The sequence below is a fragment of the Rhododendron vialii genome, chromosome 11a (genome assembly GCF_030253575.1).
Source record: "Rhododendron vialii isolate Sample 1 chromosome 11a, ASM3025357v1".
In the NCBI taxonomy this organism is placed as follows: domain Eukaryota; kingdom Viridiplantae; phylum Streptophyta; class Magnoliopsida; order Ericales; family Ericaceae; genus Rhododendron; species Rhododendron vialii.
The window spans coordinates 4,101,547-4,118,500 of NC_080567.1; the positions used below are offsets into that span (position 1 = coordinate 4,101,547).

Consider the following 16,954-nt stretch of genomic DNA (forward strand, 5'->3'; position numbering starts at 1 on the left):
TGGCAGCCTCCATTCCAAATGCCAAGGAAAGGGAGTGCGAGCGGTGGATTGCCGAGGTGTAGTTCGGTAGCCCCGGAGCACCCTAGGTAGCTCCTCGGCCCATTTTCCCTGTCGTGACTCAAGTCGGCGCTTTAGTCAAGATGAAATTGCCTTGTCTGCAGCCTCAGTCTGCCCATTGCCCTGGGGGTAAGCCGGAGTGGATGTGTCTCATTTGATGTCGTACTCGTCCAATAGGGACTGGTATTTCTTCATAGTAAACTGCTGTCTGTTGTCTGTGATAATGGCGAAGGGAACACCGAAGCGAGAGATGATATTTCGCCAAACGAAACGAATGACGTCTGTTTCTTCAATAGTGACCAAGTGCTCGACTTCGACCCATTTAGAGAAATAGTCAGTGGCGGTTAAAAAGAACTTGAACTCACCAGGAGCAACGGGGAGCTTGTCGACGATATCCATGCCCCATTGAGAGAAGGGCCAAAGTCTAGTGAGAGGGCTAAGGTCACGAGCCGGTTGGAGGATAATGGGGGCGAACATCTGGCACTTCCGATAACGCTTGACAAACTCTTCAGAATCCTTCTTTATTGTTGGCCACCAATACCCCTGGGAGATGGCTCGGTGAGCGAGGGACCGTCCACCGGAGTGACAACCACTGTCACGGGCGTGGAGCTCTTCAATGATGCCTGGTACTTGGTGGGGATATGCAACTAGCAGATACGGGCCGGTGAATGATCTTTTGTAAAGCTTGCCATTCAGATTGAGCCAAAAGAGTGCGGCTTTATTGCGGAGTCGGTGAACGTCCTTCTTGTCGGTGGGGAGGGCATCATCTCCCAGGTAGCCAATGATTTTATCCATCCAGCTTGGACCAAGCTCTATGCTGAGTACCTCTTGGCTCAATACTTCAAGTTCAAAACTGGGCTTGTCAATGGAGCTGAAGGAGATAGAACGATGTCCCAAGGAGGAGCAAGCCGAAGCGAGCCCGACAAGGGCATCGGCATGGGCATTTTGTTCCCTAGAGATATGTTCGACTCGAATGGCTTTGAAATTGTTGATGAGCCGAACAGCAGAGCTGAGGTAAGTACGCATTCGGTCATCTCGAGATTCATATTCCTCCGAAAGCTGGTTAACTACTAATTGGGAATCACTGTAAACCACAAGCTCTTTGATGCCCAGAGCTTCGGTGGTCTTGAGCCCGGAGATCAATGCTTCATACTCAGCCTCGTTGTTGGAGGCTGGGAAGTTGATAGAGAGGGAACTTTCGTGTAAGACGCTGGAAGGGGAGAGGAGGACGACTTCGGCTCCTGCGCCTCGGCTGTTGGAGGTGCTGTTGACATACATCTTCCATACATCTCCATGGAAAAGCTTCCAGACAGTGCTAGGGTTCGCCTGGAGCACTGCTTTTGTGCTTGGAGCTGGAGCTGGAGCTGGAGCTGAGACAGGAGAGTCGGCTAGAGTGAGCTCGGCGATAAAGTTGGCGAGGACCTTAGCTTTGATTGATGTCCGAGGCTGGAAGTGGATTTCATAGTACGCAAGTTCGACAGCCCATTGAGAGATTTGGTTAGAAAGGTCTGCCTTCTGAAGGAGAGACTTAAAAGGGTATTCGATGAGGACAATGATGCGGTGTGACTGGAAGTAGGGAGTGAGTTACTTGGAGGCTGAGATGAGAGCAAGAATGGGTTTTTCCAGTGGTAGATAGCGTGTCTCGGTGGGGGTCATTGTTTTACTGGAGTAGTAGATGGGTTGATGTTCCCGTGCTTCCTGTCGGACGAGCACCGAGCTTATAGCATGCTGAGAAATGGCTAGGTATAGAAACAGGTTCTCCTGGTCCTGTGGCGTGACGAGGAGTGGGGCCTCGGAAAGGTATGCCTTCAACTACTGGAAGGCTCGATCACAGTCTTCTGTCCAATTGAAACTTCATCGGCTGCCCTTCAAAAGGGCGAAGAATGGCTGGCATTTGTCAGAGGAGCGACTGATGAACCAATTCAGGGCGGCGGCCATGCCTGTTAAAAGCTGAACGTCCCTCTTGTTGTGGGGATCCGAGAGTTTCTCAATGGCAAGTAGTTGAGCGGGGTTGGCTTCAATACCGCGTCGGGAGATGAGGTGACCAAGAAATTACCGGAGCTGACACCAAAGGTGCACTTCTCGGCATTGAGGCGGAGCTTGTGCTTTTTGAGCATGTCGAAGGCTTCGGTAAGGTGGGTTAGGTGATCACTGGCGAGCATGCTTTTGACCACCATGTCGTCAATGTAAGCCATCATGGTGTCGCCTAATAAATGCTCAAACATCTTGGTTATCATTCGTTGAAAGGTGGCCCCGGCGTTTTCAGTCCAAAGGGCATAACGAGGTATCCAAAGATTCCGTGGGGGGTGATGAAGGCCATGTTTTCAACGTCTTCTTTGGTCATGGCAATCTGATTGTAGCCCCGATAGGCGTCCATAAAACTGAGTCGGTCATGACTAGATGTGGTGTCGACGAGTTGGTCAATCCGCGGAAGGGGGAAGAAATCCTTCGGGCAAGCGTCATTGAGATTGGAATAATCGACGTAGACCCGCCACTTACCGTTCTTCTTGACCACCAAGGTGTTGGCCAACCACTTGGGCTACTGCACTTCTCGAATGGCCTTCGCATTTAGGAGTCGGTTGACCTCTTTGATGATAGCTTCAGAGTGGACCAAGGAAGTTCGTCTTGCTCTTTGCACAACTAGGCGTTTGGCTCGGTCGATGTTGAGCTCGTGGCAGTTAAACGAGGGATCGATCCCGGGCATCTCATACGGGGTCCATGCGAATACTTCTATGTTCTTCTTTAGGAAGTCAACCATCTCGTTCTGTTCGGTGTCACAAAGTGAGGAACCGATAAGGAAAAAACGGGAACCGTCTTTGGTGATGGGGATGGTGACAAGATCTTCTACTGCTTTCTCGTTGGTCGGTCTGCCGACATCTTCCAAAACTGGGGCCTCGGGAACCTCAATGGGGTTGACCTGGGAAGTTTGCTTATTGCTTCTGATCGCGTTGACATAATATCTTTTGGCCACGGTTTGATCTCCATGCAAGTCTTCCCGGCGTCCATTAGTGCCAATGAAGCGGACCACCTAATGATAAGTGGAGGCGATAGCCTTCAGCTTATGGAGCCAGGTGCGCCCGACAATTGCGTTGTAGGGGCCAGGGACATCGACCACCACAAACTCCATGTCTAGGACCATTGATCCTGTAACGACCCGAATTTTTACCCTATTTTTTTTAAATACAAATTTTAAATGTTAAATACTAATTCAATAATTAATTAGATTGAATAATTAAAGTACATTATTATGTGTATAATTGATATTACTTAGAAAATCGTATTCGAAATATATTATACTTTAGAGATATACATTCATCCCTTACCCTTCCTATCTAAACGTTAATTAGAATTCTATTGAAACTAAACCTCCACTTCCCTCTCACACTCTACCACCTCCATCCTTATCTTCCAAACTTGCATCTCACCTTCCTCCACTACTCCTCAATATTAGTTCCCCACCTCCCCCCAATTTCTCTACAAAACCAACTCTCACACTCCCCCTCCCATGTTTTCTGTAAAAAAAAAAAATTCCCCCCCCCCCCCCCCCCCCTCCACCCATTATTTTCGGCAAAGAGAGAGAGTTCACCTCCCCATTTCTATTTCATTGGTAGAGAGAGAGAGAGAGAGAGAGTTAGGAAAGAGAGAAAAGATCTGGAAAAGAAGAAGCAAAAGGAAGGAAAGAAAGGAGAAAAAGAAGTAGAAGAACGTTCGTTGCCGCAGCCGATCACCTCCATTTTTTTTTTTAATCCTAGCTAGAACTCCACGATCAAGGTAGATATCTCATTACACTTTAACTCTAAATATATTATGGAATGTTATGTGTTATATTATATCTTTACATAAGCCCAATCAACGAAACGCAGATTTTAGGAACGAACGTTGAGACCCATACGCATACTCGATGTCCAGGCCACCAAATCAAAACTCGCGCCCGCCACATGGGACCTCATGACCACTACATGTTAGTTCGCAATCGTAGACTCGGCTCCTGTACTTGACCATATTTTTCCTAGAAATTTACTTGGAGTTGGATTAGATCTTGTTTGGCTATGTTGGAATGTGGATTCTATTTTGATGGGGTTTGACGAACTGTTAGTGTAAAAAATTATAATAGCATTTTGAATCTTAGTGCTTGCCATAGAATAAAACTAGTTAAACTTAGGAATTTCTGGACTCAGTACAAAATGAAAAGAAAAATAATATAACACAAGACTTATATATTAGGTTATTATCTAAAGACTCTACTGAGTTTATACTAGGCTAATAATAGTAATATATATACTTAACGGATACCAACAGGACTAGGCTTTAATAGTTCAAAACCCCTAAAATTAGAGTATCACCTTTAATTGTGTAAAGTATTAACGGGAGTGGCAAAATCAACAGCCTTTATTTTTTTGCAAAATTATAAAATAAACCCTATCTCTGGTTGCTTAGGTACGCTCCGAATTCCAAACTTAACAAAATTTCTAAAGAACCATTTGGTTTACGAAATAACCTTTCAATCCTCAAATAATAGAAATTATAAAAATGAATCTATGTGCAAAATCCTAATGAAATCCAAAAGTCACAAGAACAAATCCGAATACTTTATGTGAAATTCAATTTGTCTTTTGAACTAATGATAATGTTATGTTTCATTGACTCTTTATGAACTGTTGTTATTATTGATACACTTGCAATTACTCTGGTATTGAAACATATCGAAATTGTTGTGAGGTTAGTTTGGACTTAAGCTCACTGGAGGTGGCCTACGGTGGTTCAATTATCTTGTGTATGTGGCGATATTATGATTTGTGTACTCACCAATTGAAATTATTGCTTTGTTGATTGAACTGAGAATGTAGAAAGGACATTTTGGACAATTAAATGATTTGTGGGCTTAGAAAACTTATGTAGACGTTGTTCTGGTTAGTGGAAAAAGGAAACAGATAAAAGGTTATGGGCTTAGCATGACCTCGGGGGTGGCTTGACAGGACCTTGTGTTATCGAGGGTAGCCTGGTAAGACCTTGAGGGTAGCCTGAAAGACCCAGTGTAGCTAGGGTGGCCAAGCAGGGCCTCAGGGGTAGCTTGGTAGGACCTTAGGTATTGAGGGTAGCCTAGCAAGACCTTAAGGGTAGCCTGATGGACCTAGAATTGTGAGAGTAGCCTGCTAGGACCTCGGGATGTTGAGGGCAGCCTAGTAGGACCTATAAAGTATGTCCAGTGAAATTTTTGAGTTTGGAACGTGGTGAATACTACAGTGTTGGAATGATTATAGAAGTTGAGATTTTGAAATTTACTTAAATTGATGGTTATATAATGAAATAAGTTTTGTGCTCTTCTATCTTACCTCCTTTTATTATAAATGTGATTGCTTGTAGAGTAAGGGTTAATGGGTAAGATTTATCTACTGAGTTTCAAAACTCATTATAGTATCGTTGGGATGGCGTTTCATGGCAGGTAATCAGGAGACTGAAGAACAGAATCCTCTACAAGATGATCAGTACCAGGGTGAGGACCTCCCAGCTGAGGTAGGGGAGTTTGTCAAGCCTTGGATGCCTTACCCTTAGAAGCTCTATTATTTTGGAGTACTGTTATTTGAATTTCTAAAAGTGTTATCACATTTGTCAAACTCTATTTTATTTTTGCTGAGTTGTAAGACAATTAAGTAGTTTTGAATTTAGTATTTGAGGGTTTTCGCTGCTAAACTCTGTTTAATAAAATTTCATTTCTTATATATTAGTTTTATGAATTATTAAATCAATTGAAAAAGATTTAATTAACGTATCCGAAAATCGGGGCGTTACAGATCCAGCACGGACGGGTAAAGTGATCATGCCGAGGGGCCATACCGGAGCCCCATTGAAGCCAACGAGGGGGACTTCGGAGAGACGGAGGTCGGTGTCTGAGATCTTCAAATCCTTGAACAGAGAATAGTACATGACCTCGGCCGAGCTGCCTTGGTCCACGTGGATGCGCTAGACGTTAAAGGTTCTGATGCGTAGCGTGACCACGAGGACGTCATTATGCGGGAGCTGGACATGGTCAAGGTCTTTCGCGGTAAAGGTTATGGTCCACTTGGAGCCATCGTCGGTTCTGGCTTACTTTGGCTCGGGACTGACCAATATGACCTGTTTGGAAGAAGAGGCATCATTCAGCTCGGAACAGATGATACGAGCGGCCTCGGAGTTCAGAGGGCCGTGGATAACATGGATCATTTGAACTTCTTCTTCGGTGTGGTTTTTGGCGCGCTGTGCTTGAGCTCTGGTCTTCTCGTGGTCAATGAAGTTACTGAGATGGCCTCCTGCCATAAGCTGCTCCAAGTAGGCCTTGAAGGGCTTGCAGGCAGTGGTAAAGTTAACTTGCTCGTTGTGGTAACTGCATCGGACGATAGGGTTTTTGATTTTCCCATTCTCGGTGCCGAGTTTTATTCAATGTACGATTTTCAGGTTTCACAAGAACAAATCCAACAACGAAAGCAACGATCTAGGGCATGATTCAAACACCAAATTAACACATAAACACATAATAGAAGTGAGAAATTCCTACCTCGAAGTCGAAGAACGAAACCCAAGCTCAATCAAGCAAGCCCTAGCTCCGAAAACCTTGAATCAACTGGATACTCCTCTCTGAGCTTAACCCAACGGACTATGAGCCCAAAATCACGTGTAGATGGTGAAATAGAGGTTAGGCTTCATGGGTTTTGAGTTCTTGGGTGAGATTTTGTGGGAGTGTGAGAGTGAGAGAGAGAGAGCCGGTCGAGAGGAGAGAAAGGCGTGAGTTGAAAGGATGAGAGAAAGTGATTCTCTACACCACACACACACACACCTATATATAGCCATACACTTATAATTTACACTTGCACCCATCCACTAAAAATCTTGCCACAATAACCCCAAATCACATAACCACATTATTATTCACATAATTTGCAATTCAAGCACTTATCAAACATTAGATTATTAAAATTTAATATGGGTCTCTACAACTTACATCACATTTGGCCATGACCTTTCATGATGGTACTTCCAGCTCAATGGGGAGAATCACTTCCATGCCATATACCAAATAATAGGGTGTTGCCCCCGTTGGAGTACATAAGGATGTCCGGTATCCCCAAAGAGCTAGTGGTAGTTGTTCGTGCCAATTCCTTACAGACTAAGTGGTTTTCTCGAGGATTGTCTTGATAGTTTTGTTGGCTGCTTCTACAACCCCATTAGCTTACAGGTGATAGACTGTTGACTTGTGCACTTGAATCTGAAATTCCTCAAGAACCTCTTGGGCTCGTCCTTTGAAATGCACCCCGTTATCTGACACAAAAGCTTGGGGAACCCCATACCGATAGATGGCATTTTACTTGATGAAGTGAGCCACTTGTACTGCCGTCAGTGTTGTGTAAGAAGTTGTTTCTACGCATTTTGTAAAATAATCAATTTTCAACTAGAATGAACTTGTGACCATTGGATGCCGCCGGGGTGATTCTACCAATAATATCGATGCCCCACACAGAGAAAGGCCAAGGTGCAGTCATTCGGTGCAATTCAGACGGTGGGACGTGCATGAGGTTAGCATGAGTCTGACACTTATGACACCGCCGCACATACTCTATGCACTCTGTTTCCATGGCGGACCAAAAGTACCCTTGCCTTGGAACTTTCTTAGCGAGCATCATATCATTCATGTGGGGACCACAGACCCTTTCGTGAATTTCTTGCATCACTTTGTCGCCTCAGCATCATGAACACATAGCTTGTGTAACCCGCAGTGCGACCTCGGTACAATCTTCCTCCGTAGATGATGTATTGGGTTGGCAACTTTTGAAGGGCAATTCAATCCTTCTTGCTTGCTTTGGGTGGGTACTCGCCTTTTTCCACCAAATTCCAGATGTCATGATACTATGGGAGCCCATCGTCGAGCTTGTCAATGACTAGGACATGACTGTATGCGGGCGTGTCCCTTTGTTAAATTATGATTGGTCTCATCTTAACACCGATTGGGATTTCTAACATCAATGCCAACGTCGCAAGGGCGTCGATGAATTGATTCTTCATTCTTGGCACATGAGTAAAAGTTACACTTTCAAAGCGACGAATAAGATCGTCGAGTTCCTTGTGATAAGGTTTCAACTTTTCCTCATTGACTTTCCAATCGCCGTTAGCTTGTGATACCACGGGGTTTGAATATCCGACCACCACGAGTTTCTTGATCCCAATTACCGGGGTCGCCTTCATTCCCATGATGCACACTTCATACTTAGCTTGATTGTTAGTAACCTCAAAATTCAGGTTAAACGAGAGTGGGATGTGTGACCCTTTTGGTGATATCAGTAGCACTTCAATTCCAAATCCCTTTCGATTGGCGGCCACGTCAAAATACAGCTTCCATACACTTTCCTCCATAGTCATTACTTCCTCGTCGGGGAATTTGAATTCGGCGTCTTCTAACCCTTCAATCGGATGGTCTGCCAAGAATTTAGCGATTGGTCTTTCCTTAACAGACTTCCTCATGACGTACTTGAGCTCAAACTCTGCTAGCAAGAGAAACCAACGTGCTAACTTACCAGTGAGTGCAGGTTTCTTGAATAGATATTTGAGAGGGTCCATTTGAGAGCTCAGCACCACTGAGTAAGTGAGCATGTAGTGTCTTAGCTTTTTGGAGGCCTAGACAAGAGCCCAACGTGTCTTTTCCAGTGAAGTGTATGTTTCCTTGCATCCAGCCATCTTCTTGCTTAGATAGTAAATTGCCTTTTCAACCCTATCGTCTCCCTCTTGTGCAAGCATGCACCCCATCACGAATGACGTAACAGATAAGTATAGGATCAAAAGTTTTCCTTGGACAGGTGGCATCAGAATGGGTGGATTTTGAAGATATCTCCGGATCGCGTCGAAAGCCCTTTGACACTTGTCATCCCACTTGAATTAGACTCCCTTCTTTGAGTAGACGAAACATCAGCTCGCAAGTTAAAGTTAACTTGGCGATGAATCAGCTAATGAACTGAATCTTCCCAAGGAAGCTTCGCACGTCCTTCTCAGACTGTGGTGGCTTCATTTCGAGGATGGCTTTGATTTTGGAGGGGTCTACCTCTATCCCTCGAGCGGTGATCATGAACCCAAGCATTTTTCTGGTGGTAGCTCCAAACATGCATTTTGCCAGGTTTAGGCGCATCCTAAACTTTTGGATTCTATAGAAAAACTTCCTTAGTGTAGGGAGGTGACCTTCCCTTTCTTTGGATTTGATGATCATGTCATCCACATAGACTTCCACCTCTTTATGTTTCATGTCATGTAGCAATGTAGTAGCAGCCCATTGGTAAGTTGCCCTACAGTTCTTTAACCCAAATGGCATGACTCGATAGCAGTAGGTGCTCCATTCTATAGTGAAAGTGGTTTTCTCATGATCTTCAGGCACCATGAGAATTTGGTTGTACCCCGAGAATCCATCCATTAAAGAAAGCAAAGCATGCCTAGCGGTATTGTCCACAAGTACGTCAATGTGGGGTAAAGGGAAGTCATCTTTGGGACTAGCTTTGTTCAAATCCCTAAAATCCACACAGATTCTAATCTTTCTGTCCTTTTTGGGGATGGGCACGATGTTTGTGACCCATTGCGGGTACTCAGTTACCATTAGGAATCCAACGTTAATTTGTCTAGTGTCCTCTTCTTTTATCTTTAGCACTCAATCGGGCCTTATTTTTCTCAGTTTCTATTTGACAGGCTTTGCATCGGGATAGAGGGGAATTCGTTGTTTTGCGATTTCAGGATCGATTCTAGGCATGTCCGCGTGAGACCATGCAAAAACATCTTCAAATTCTTTGAGTAAATTTATGTATTCTTGGCACTCCTCTGGAGACAATGCAGAACTGATCTGAACCATTTGGGGATTCTCCTCATCTCTCAAATTTGAAATTACTTCTTGTTTTACAGGCTGGGCATGCCTTTCATCTTCCCTTTAGACTAGAGATCTCAATTCCTTGGGGATGTCCCCATCAAACTCTATCCCTTCATCATCGGGGTCGACACAATTTATTTCGAAGACAAAGGGGTAAGCAAAATCAACAATTTCATTGACTTCATTGGAAGTTCCCTCGGGGGGATACACAACAGTTGACTTGATTTCAAAATAAAAGCTACGACATGGAGGGCCAAGAGGCACAAGCTCTGACTCACAACTAGACTCAGCAGACTCAGTGTCAGACCCAGAGGACTTAGTGTCAGTGCCAGCGCAAGTTACAATAAGAGTGAAAGTGCAATTTTTATAAGTTCCAGTGGCTTCCACATTGAGCGAGGTTGGGCCTTTGATAGCTCCGTCTCCCAGCATCAGCACCTATGCATCCTTAACTGAACCCCCGGGACTAGCTTCCTTAAATAGAGACTCAAGGCTGCTTGAATTAAAAACATCGGCCCAGTCTGATGTTAAAGCTTTCACCAGTTCCTCAAACTTCTCAATTTCCTCGCCATCCTTTGTGATCGCAGCCGCCCGGTGCTCGCATGACCGCTGCATGTGTGGGTAGACTTTACTGAAAACACAACGACCGGCACAACACTATCAAATACTTGTAATTAAACAAATACTCGACAAAACTCAGAGTCGCCACTTGGTTTAGGACCAAGAACCATGAATGACTCTTATGGAAGGCTTGATCCTTGCATCACCACAGACAAGTCTGGGGGCTAAGGTACCGAGTGGGAAGGTGTTAGGCACCCACTCTGCCCAATCTGACGATTGGCCTCTACCTATCACCATTGGTTCAAATCATCTCTATCCTAAATGCACGAGACTCAAGCAAATAGATAGGTAGGTTTTAGTAAACATGTTTTTGAAAAAGGAGTTTTTTACAAGAGGGAAAAATCATTTGAAAAACTACCTTCGTCGAATGCAGCACGCAAAAGAGAAAACAAAATCATTCAACTTATGGATGAGGGCCTAGAGATGAACAATCCATTATCATCCCATATCCACAGGTGATGATCAATAGCCATCCTTAGGTCCTCATATGGTCCCTAGATCTAAACTAGCACACAAGAAAGATTAATCCGCCATTGCGAATGCCGAAAGGGTCCTTACTTCTAGGAGAAGTTACCCTAAAGCTAACGAGCATAGCAAAGGCCTAAATTAAATGGGTGTATGCAACGTGTGATATTAAACTAGACATGCAACTAAACAAAAATAGGAAACATGCATGAACAAGGCTAGACATGGCTGAACAAACATGTGATATGAATGGATTAAGAAACTAGCTAAAACTACAAACCTAACTGGATTAGGAAACTTTCAAATTAGGAAACCCGACCAAATTAGCAAAGTAACCCGATTAGGAAACCACATGCATCGACAGACTACTCATGGATAGACCATGAGGGCAAAATAACTAATTAAATGAACATCATGCTAGTATGCGACATGTTGGGGGAGAAAAGGTAACTTGGCATGCTGGGGTGAAATTGCCAACATAGTGGCTGTAATCAAATAGACTAACAACCGTAATCAGGCAGCATAACGGTATGGGCTAACAGATCAAGGTGCATGTAGACAACATAACAACAGGGGTAAAATGGTAAATGTGCATGCAGGCAGAGTAATGACTACGTGGATGCACGTGCGGGTGAACATACGGACAGAATAATCTATTAAAGAACTAAAACGTGCTAAGTGCGACTAAACATGCATGAAGGGCAAATTAGTCATTATGCATGAACTATCTAAACCCTAAATTATCATACATGAAAGCTACGCTAGCATGCAATAGTAAAACAAATCGAAAAGCCTGAACTTGCATAAACTAGGCAAGAACATAAAATAAACCCTAAATATGCGACTAGCTAATTAAACTAAGCAATAATTAACTAGCAGCTAAACTAGACTAAACAATAAAGAAATAAAAATGAACGACAAACCTTGACTCCACAAGACCAAGCGAACCGCTCTTAGGAACTGAGTGGGAATTGAACTAGATTGCCCGTAGAGGAGCAACCTTGATGCAAGATGCCTTCGGCAGCCTAACGGCATAGAGAAGACTTTACTGTGCTTGAGTACTAGCCAAGAAACCTTGGCCTGCTCTTAAGCAAAATGATTTTTGAACAAGTTAAAACCTATGGAGGTAAGGGGTTTATATAGGATTGTCTGTGAGGAAAAATGAGTTAATTTTTTGATGTGGGACTGTGGAAAATACCGAAAACATGGAGTTTGAGGCGGCAAAACAAAATGACACCGAATCGATACAGGAAGGCTGGCCCAGCCTTGGGGGTGAGTTGGCCCCGTCTTGGCCCATGTTTATGGGCTTGGGTAGGCCTTTCTCAGTCCAGGCTTGGTCTGGGTCCATTCCAATGCATTTCGGCTAATTTTTGGGTAAAAAATAGTGACAATTTGGGCTAAAAATGAATTGTTTTATGGATTAAAAGGCTCAACATTTTTCAAAAGAATATTTTAAAATGGAATGCAACACAATTTAAAAGAAAGTTTGCAACTTGATAGAAAACATTTTGAAAGAAACGACAAAAGGCTATGTCCGAACATCAATGCATCAAGATCACTTTTCTAGGATAATCATAATCGAAAGCAACATTCTCATCATTGGGCGGCCACTTGGCGGGAGGCCTAAGCGTTACGAACTACCAAATGGGGTGTCTACAGATGCCCCTCTTCGGCAGAACTCATGGAACAACATGTGAATAGGAGAGAATGCCAAAGCCGTAGACAACACCTTTCAGGTTGGCCGTAATGCTTAGGCCGACCTTGCCTCAAAACATAACAATAAATCAAGCATGCAAGTGGTCGGGCTCGACAGAGCTGCCTACATATCTCTTTGAGAGAATTAGACCTGCGTAGTTCAATCAAGGTAATTTTGTGAAAATTTGAAACACATACCTGAGCGAGGAATCTTCCTCAACCACGGTCTGATGCTGCAATGAAAGCAATTGTCTGCTGGGGAAATTTTTCTGGAAACCAAATCTCTTTGGTGAATTGAATTTGTAGGGGCGGTTCGGAAGCCAAATCTTTTGGATGAAATGAATTTGCCGGGCACTTTGTAGGCCAAATCTCCTAAGTGAAATGAATTTGCCAGACACTTTAGAGGCCAAATCTCCTAAGCGAATGAATTTGCCAGGTGATTCAGATGCCAAATCTCCAAAGCGAATTGTACTTGCCAGGTGCCAGATGCTTCAGAGGCCAAATCGCTTAAGCGAAACAAATTTGCCAGGTGCCAGATGCTTTGGAGGCCAAATCTCCTAAGAGAATTGTATTTGCCAAGTGCCATATGCTTCGGAGGCCAAATCTCCTAAGCGAATTGTATTTGCTGTGACGGGTAAAAACCGTTGAAGGAAGATTAACACTCTAAGAGATCAACGCACATGGCTACTTCGCTGGAACCCTAAAACCTGCGACCACAAACACAAGTGAGCGCACCTTTGCCTCTCGTCGGCAAAGGCCCTCTAATGCTTAAGTTAGTGTTTAGTATACTTGAAAAACCCTCACTCTTAGAAGACAATATGTGCGCAAATAACAACGTACCTTTTCTCATCAGGTTTACCTCATATTTATAGATTTTGTGTGACTTGCTCTCCAAGTTCTTGTGTTGCCCTAAGTTTCTTATGCCATATTGGAAACTTAGCTTTCTGGGGCTCTTTCCAAGGGTCCTAATCTTGGTAGGATCATTTTACTCATATAGAATTTGTTCCATATAGTTAACTCTACCTCTGCCCTTCATGGTAGAATATCATATTCCCTTTTTTGCGGGATTCCCCTCTATCACGTAAGGAGCTCATTCTAGAACATTCTGGACCGTTTATGCTGCCTAACTTGTTTGGTTGGCTTATCTCGGCTAATACTTATGGGATTGTACCCCTTGCTCGGCAATCAGGTTGTGCACCATTGCCCCTTATCGTCTAACATTAACCTTGCTCGGCCTACCTTTTTGTGGTGTCGCCATGCTACCACGTACTCCATCCTGGATGCTCGCCTTGTGGTGCTCTCGTGGTCGGGTTTTATCCTCTTCGGTGCACCCCTACGTGGTACCCTGCTCTGCACGTGCTCTAGTGTATTTTCCTTTGTTCAGGGAAAACCTCACTACAATTGCTCCCTAGCTTTGCTCATTTTCGCTGCATGACAACTTGCAATGGGTAAAGCTCTTTCGTGGATTCAGCTTTGGTCGGGCGTTACTCAAGCGTCTTTTGCTTTTTTCAACTTCTTGGGTCAATCGTATATAGGGAGTTAGAGCAAATCTCCCCTTCCTGCCACGTGGCGGTTCACGCCTTCTTTGAATTTAATGTGAAGCGACGCTCCCTTTTTTAGATCAGCTCAAATCGTGTCCCATGGGTTCACCCCTACTTTTTGGGGTTTACACTCTTTTCGAGGTCCCCTTTTCAAAAAAAAATATATCTCTCTATTTCCTTTGCAACTCTTACTGTTCTTCTCCCTCAAATTGACTGCACTCACGCTACTTCTGAGTCTGATCGTCATGTTCTTCGATAGAAAACCTTTGCCACACTCTATTTTCTTCAAGTAAGTCCCTCATTACTGCTTTTTGTCCATCCCTTTCATGGGTTTACCTCTGTATTTTCTAGTATTTTCGCCCTAGTTGCACCCTGAAAACCTCACTTGCAATGGTGATTATGTCTGGCCACTTTAGGCGCTTGTGCGATACCCCTGAGAGGTTACAACAATTTAGGGAATGCTACGGTGTTCCCGACGACATTCATGTGGAGCTTGCTTCGGTTGATGCCATGCGAGAGGGCTCTGATAACCTCGTCCTCCGTGTCTCCATTATGTCTATAGTTAAGGGGGGGAGGGGGTTCACTTGCCTCTTCACCTTTTGCTCTGTCAAAACCTAAACACATATGACTCGCCCTTCTCTAGTGTACGATCAATTTTTTCTGCCTGGTCATGGGCATCATTGCCCTAAACGGGGTTTTAGACACCTGGCTTGGGTTCTGGGACATGCAGCACTTGTACAACATTGTTTGTACCCAAGATGAGGGCTCGTACTATCTTAAAGCCCGAAAAATGAGCAACAAGCTGGTTACCCATATGCTTCATTCCGCCCATGGTGACAACGACGATTTTCTCATCGTCACCGGCAACTGGGGAAAGAGAGACGAGGAAGGCAGGCCTTTTGGGCTCCATGTTCCCCATGCCTTTGGCCCACCCCGTGAGTCCCTCCTTCCCTTTTCTTCTTTCTTTTATCAGTATGCTATTTGTTTTTTGCTTGGCTTACCGTGTCTACATGTTTGCGTGCAGCCTCCAACATAAATGATAATCATCGCTCCATCAGCTCCTTGGTCCATCAGTTGGATATTTGTCATGCACTCGATTACAAGGGCATCCCTAGTGTGATCAAAACTGGTCTTGGTTGTGCCGCTCATATTCTCATAGGCTATACCCCCACGTACACGGGTGGTATTAATCTCCGTCCAGGAGCGTGCACACTATGCCCCTTCCCAGCCCTCGATCTCTATACTTAGGAACAGGCAAGTCCTTTTTGCACCAATAGTCGTCATCGCAACTGCCGAGCTCCCGCTATTACTGTTGCAGCGCACAACAAGGCGAGGTTGACCTTCCTAAAGGCATTCCTCAGGTTCATTTAAGTGACACCAGTGCCTCCACCTCCGGCCACGTAACTCTCATTCCCCCCTCCGAGTACTTTGCTGATCCCAACATGTCTCGCCATGTTAATCTCGCAGCCATGGTTGGTCTTTCTGGGTCTCGTACCCCTTTTGCTTCCCCGAGCACCACTCCGATTGCTTGTGCTCCGACACCCTCCAGCGCTCTGGCCCTTGGCTCTTCTACCTCTGGCCTACTTGCGGGCGCTCAATGTGAGCAAACCTGCCAGGATGCCTTCAGGGGGGGTGGGGGAGTTGATGAAGATGAGCTTTCTCTTCGCGAACTTCAGGAATCCTACTCCCCCTCCTATCTCCAGTTCTGGCGTTAGTAGCTCTTCCTTCGCTGTCGCTTGGGCCCCAGGAATCCTTTGTGGCTACTGTCCGGTCACCGTGGAGGATTCTATAGGCTCTTTCAAAACAGTTATTGCCTTAGCTCAGGGCCAACTCCTTCCAACTAACATGATTAAGGAGAAGGAGTCTACCATCGACAAGCTTGAGAGGACCACCGTTTCTCACAGCATTAGGGTAAGACATATGTTTGTTTGCATGCCCCTACTGTGTGCTTCTATTTTGCTAATTCCCTTTCCCCTTTCTCTAGTCTATTCAAAAGATGGTGGAGGTTTGTGAGAGGGCCAGGCAGGGGGATGAAGAGAATGCCAGGCTTATGGCAGAGAATGCCAGGCTTATGGCTAAGAGCAATAGTCTGGGGGAGGAAAACTTCAAGCACAGAGATATGACTGTGCAGCTTGATTAGTAGCTGGAGTAGGAGCAGGGTAAGAGAAAGGAGGCCAAGGCTGATTTTACAAAAGCGATGGAGGAGCTAGGGAAAGCGGAGGAGAACGTGAGGATCTTTGAAGAGAACATGTCCGAGTCCTTCAACAACGATTTTAATGACACATCCAGGCAATTTGAGCTGCAGGTGCCTGGTGTTGTCAGGAAGATCTGGGCCAAGTGCTGGGCGCACTGCCTAACTCATGTTAGCATGTCGGAGAACTCTCCCCTTTGGGACTAGAACCAGGTCCCGGAGGGTTTGGACCTCACCATTACTGAGACAAAAATCAGTGATGATGAGGCTGGACTCTCCGCTCCTTCTATGCTTCCATCGTCAAGTGTCGTCCCAGGCCAACTAGAGGCTGGGAGTAGTTCTATCGTGGTAGCTGCCAGTCTTCCTGCTTCGACCGAGTTAGCACCCCAAGCTAACCTTCTAGCTCCTGCCAATCCATCAGTGCCTATCAATCTACCAGAGCCTGGCAATCCACCTGCGCCTGTCATTAACATTGATCAAGAGAAAATCGCCCTAGCCGCCTAACTGTGTTAAGTT

General features: G+C 44.8%; 1 protein-coding gene across 1 annotated transcript; it reads right to left on the reverse strand.

Annotated features, from left to right (window-relative positions):
* Positions 1–207: 207 nt before the first annotated feature.
* On the reverse strand, positions 208–2,282 carry LOC131306783 (uncharacterized). Its single transcript, XM_058333211.1, has 3 exons — positions 2,082–2,282; positions 629–1,623; positions 208–493 (listed from the first exon to the last, which is right to left on the reverse strand). The coding sequence occupies exons 1-3, from the start codon at positions 2,280–2,282 to the stop codon at positions 208–210; spliced, it is 1,482 nt and encodes a 493-aa protein (XP_058189194.1).
* Positions 2,283–16,954: the final 14,672 nt, after the last annotated feature.

What these genes read in the sequence shown, in the direction of transcription:
- LOC131306783 (XM_058333211.1), bottom strand. Translation starts at nt 2,282, where the DNA reads ATGTTTGAGCATTTATTAGGCGACACCATGATGGCTTACATTGACGAC. An exon ending in TCACCTCATCTCCCGACGCG is followed by an intron (nt 1,624 to 2,081) that starts GTATTGAAGCCA and finishes CCCTACTTCCAG; the next exon opens with TCACACCGCATCATTGTCCT. An exon ending in GGTTGTCACTCCGGTGGACG is followed by an intron (nt 494 to 628) that starts GTCCCTCGCTCA and finishes TCGTGACCTTAG; the next exon opens with CCCTCTCACTAGACTTTGGC.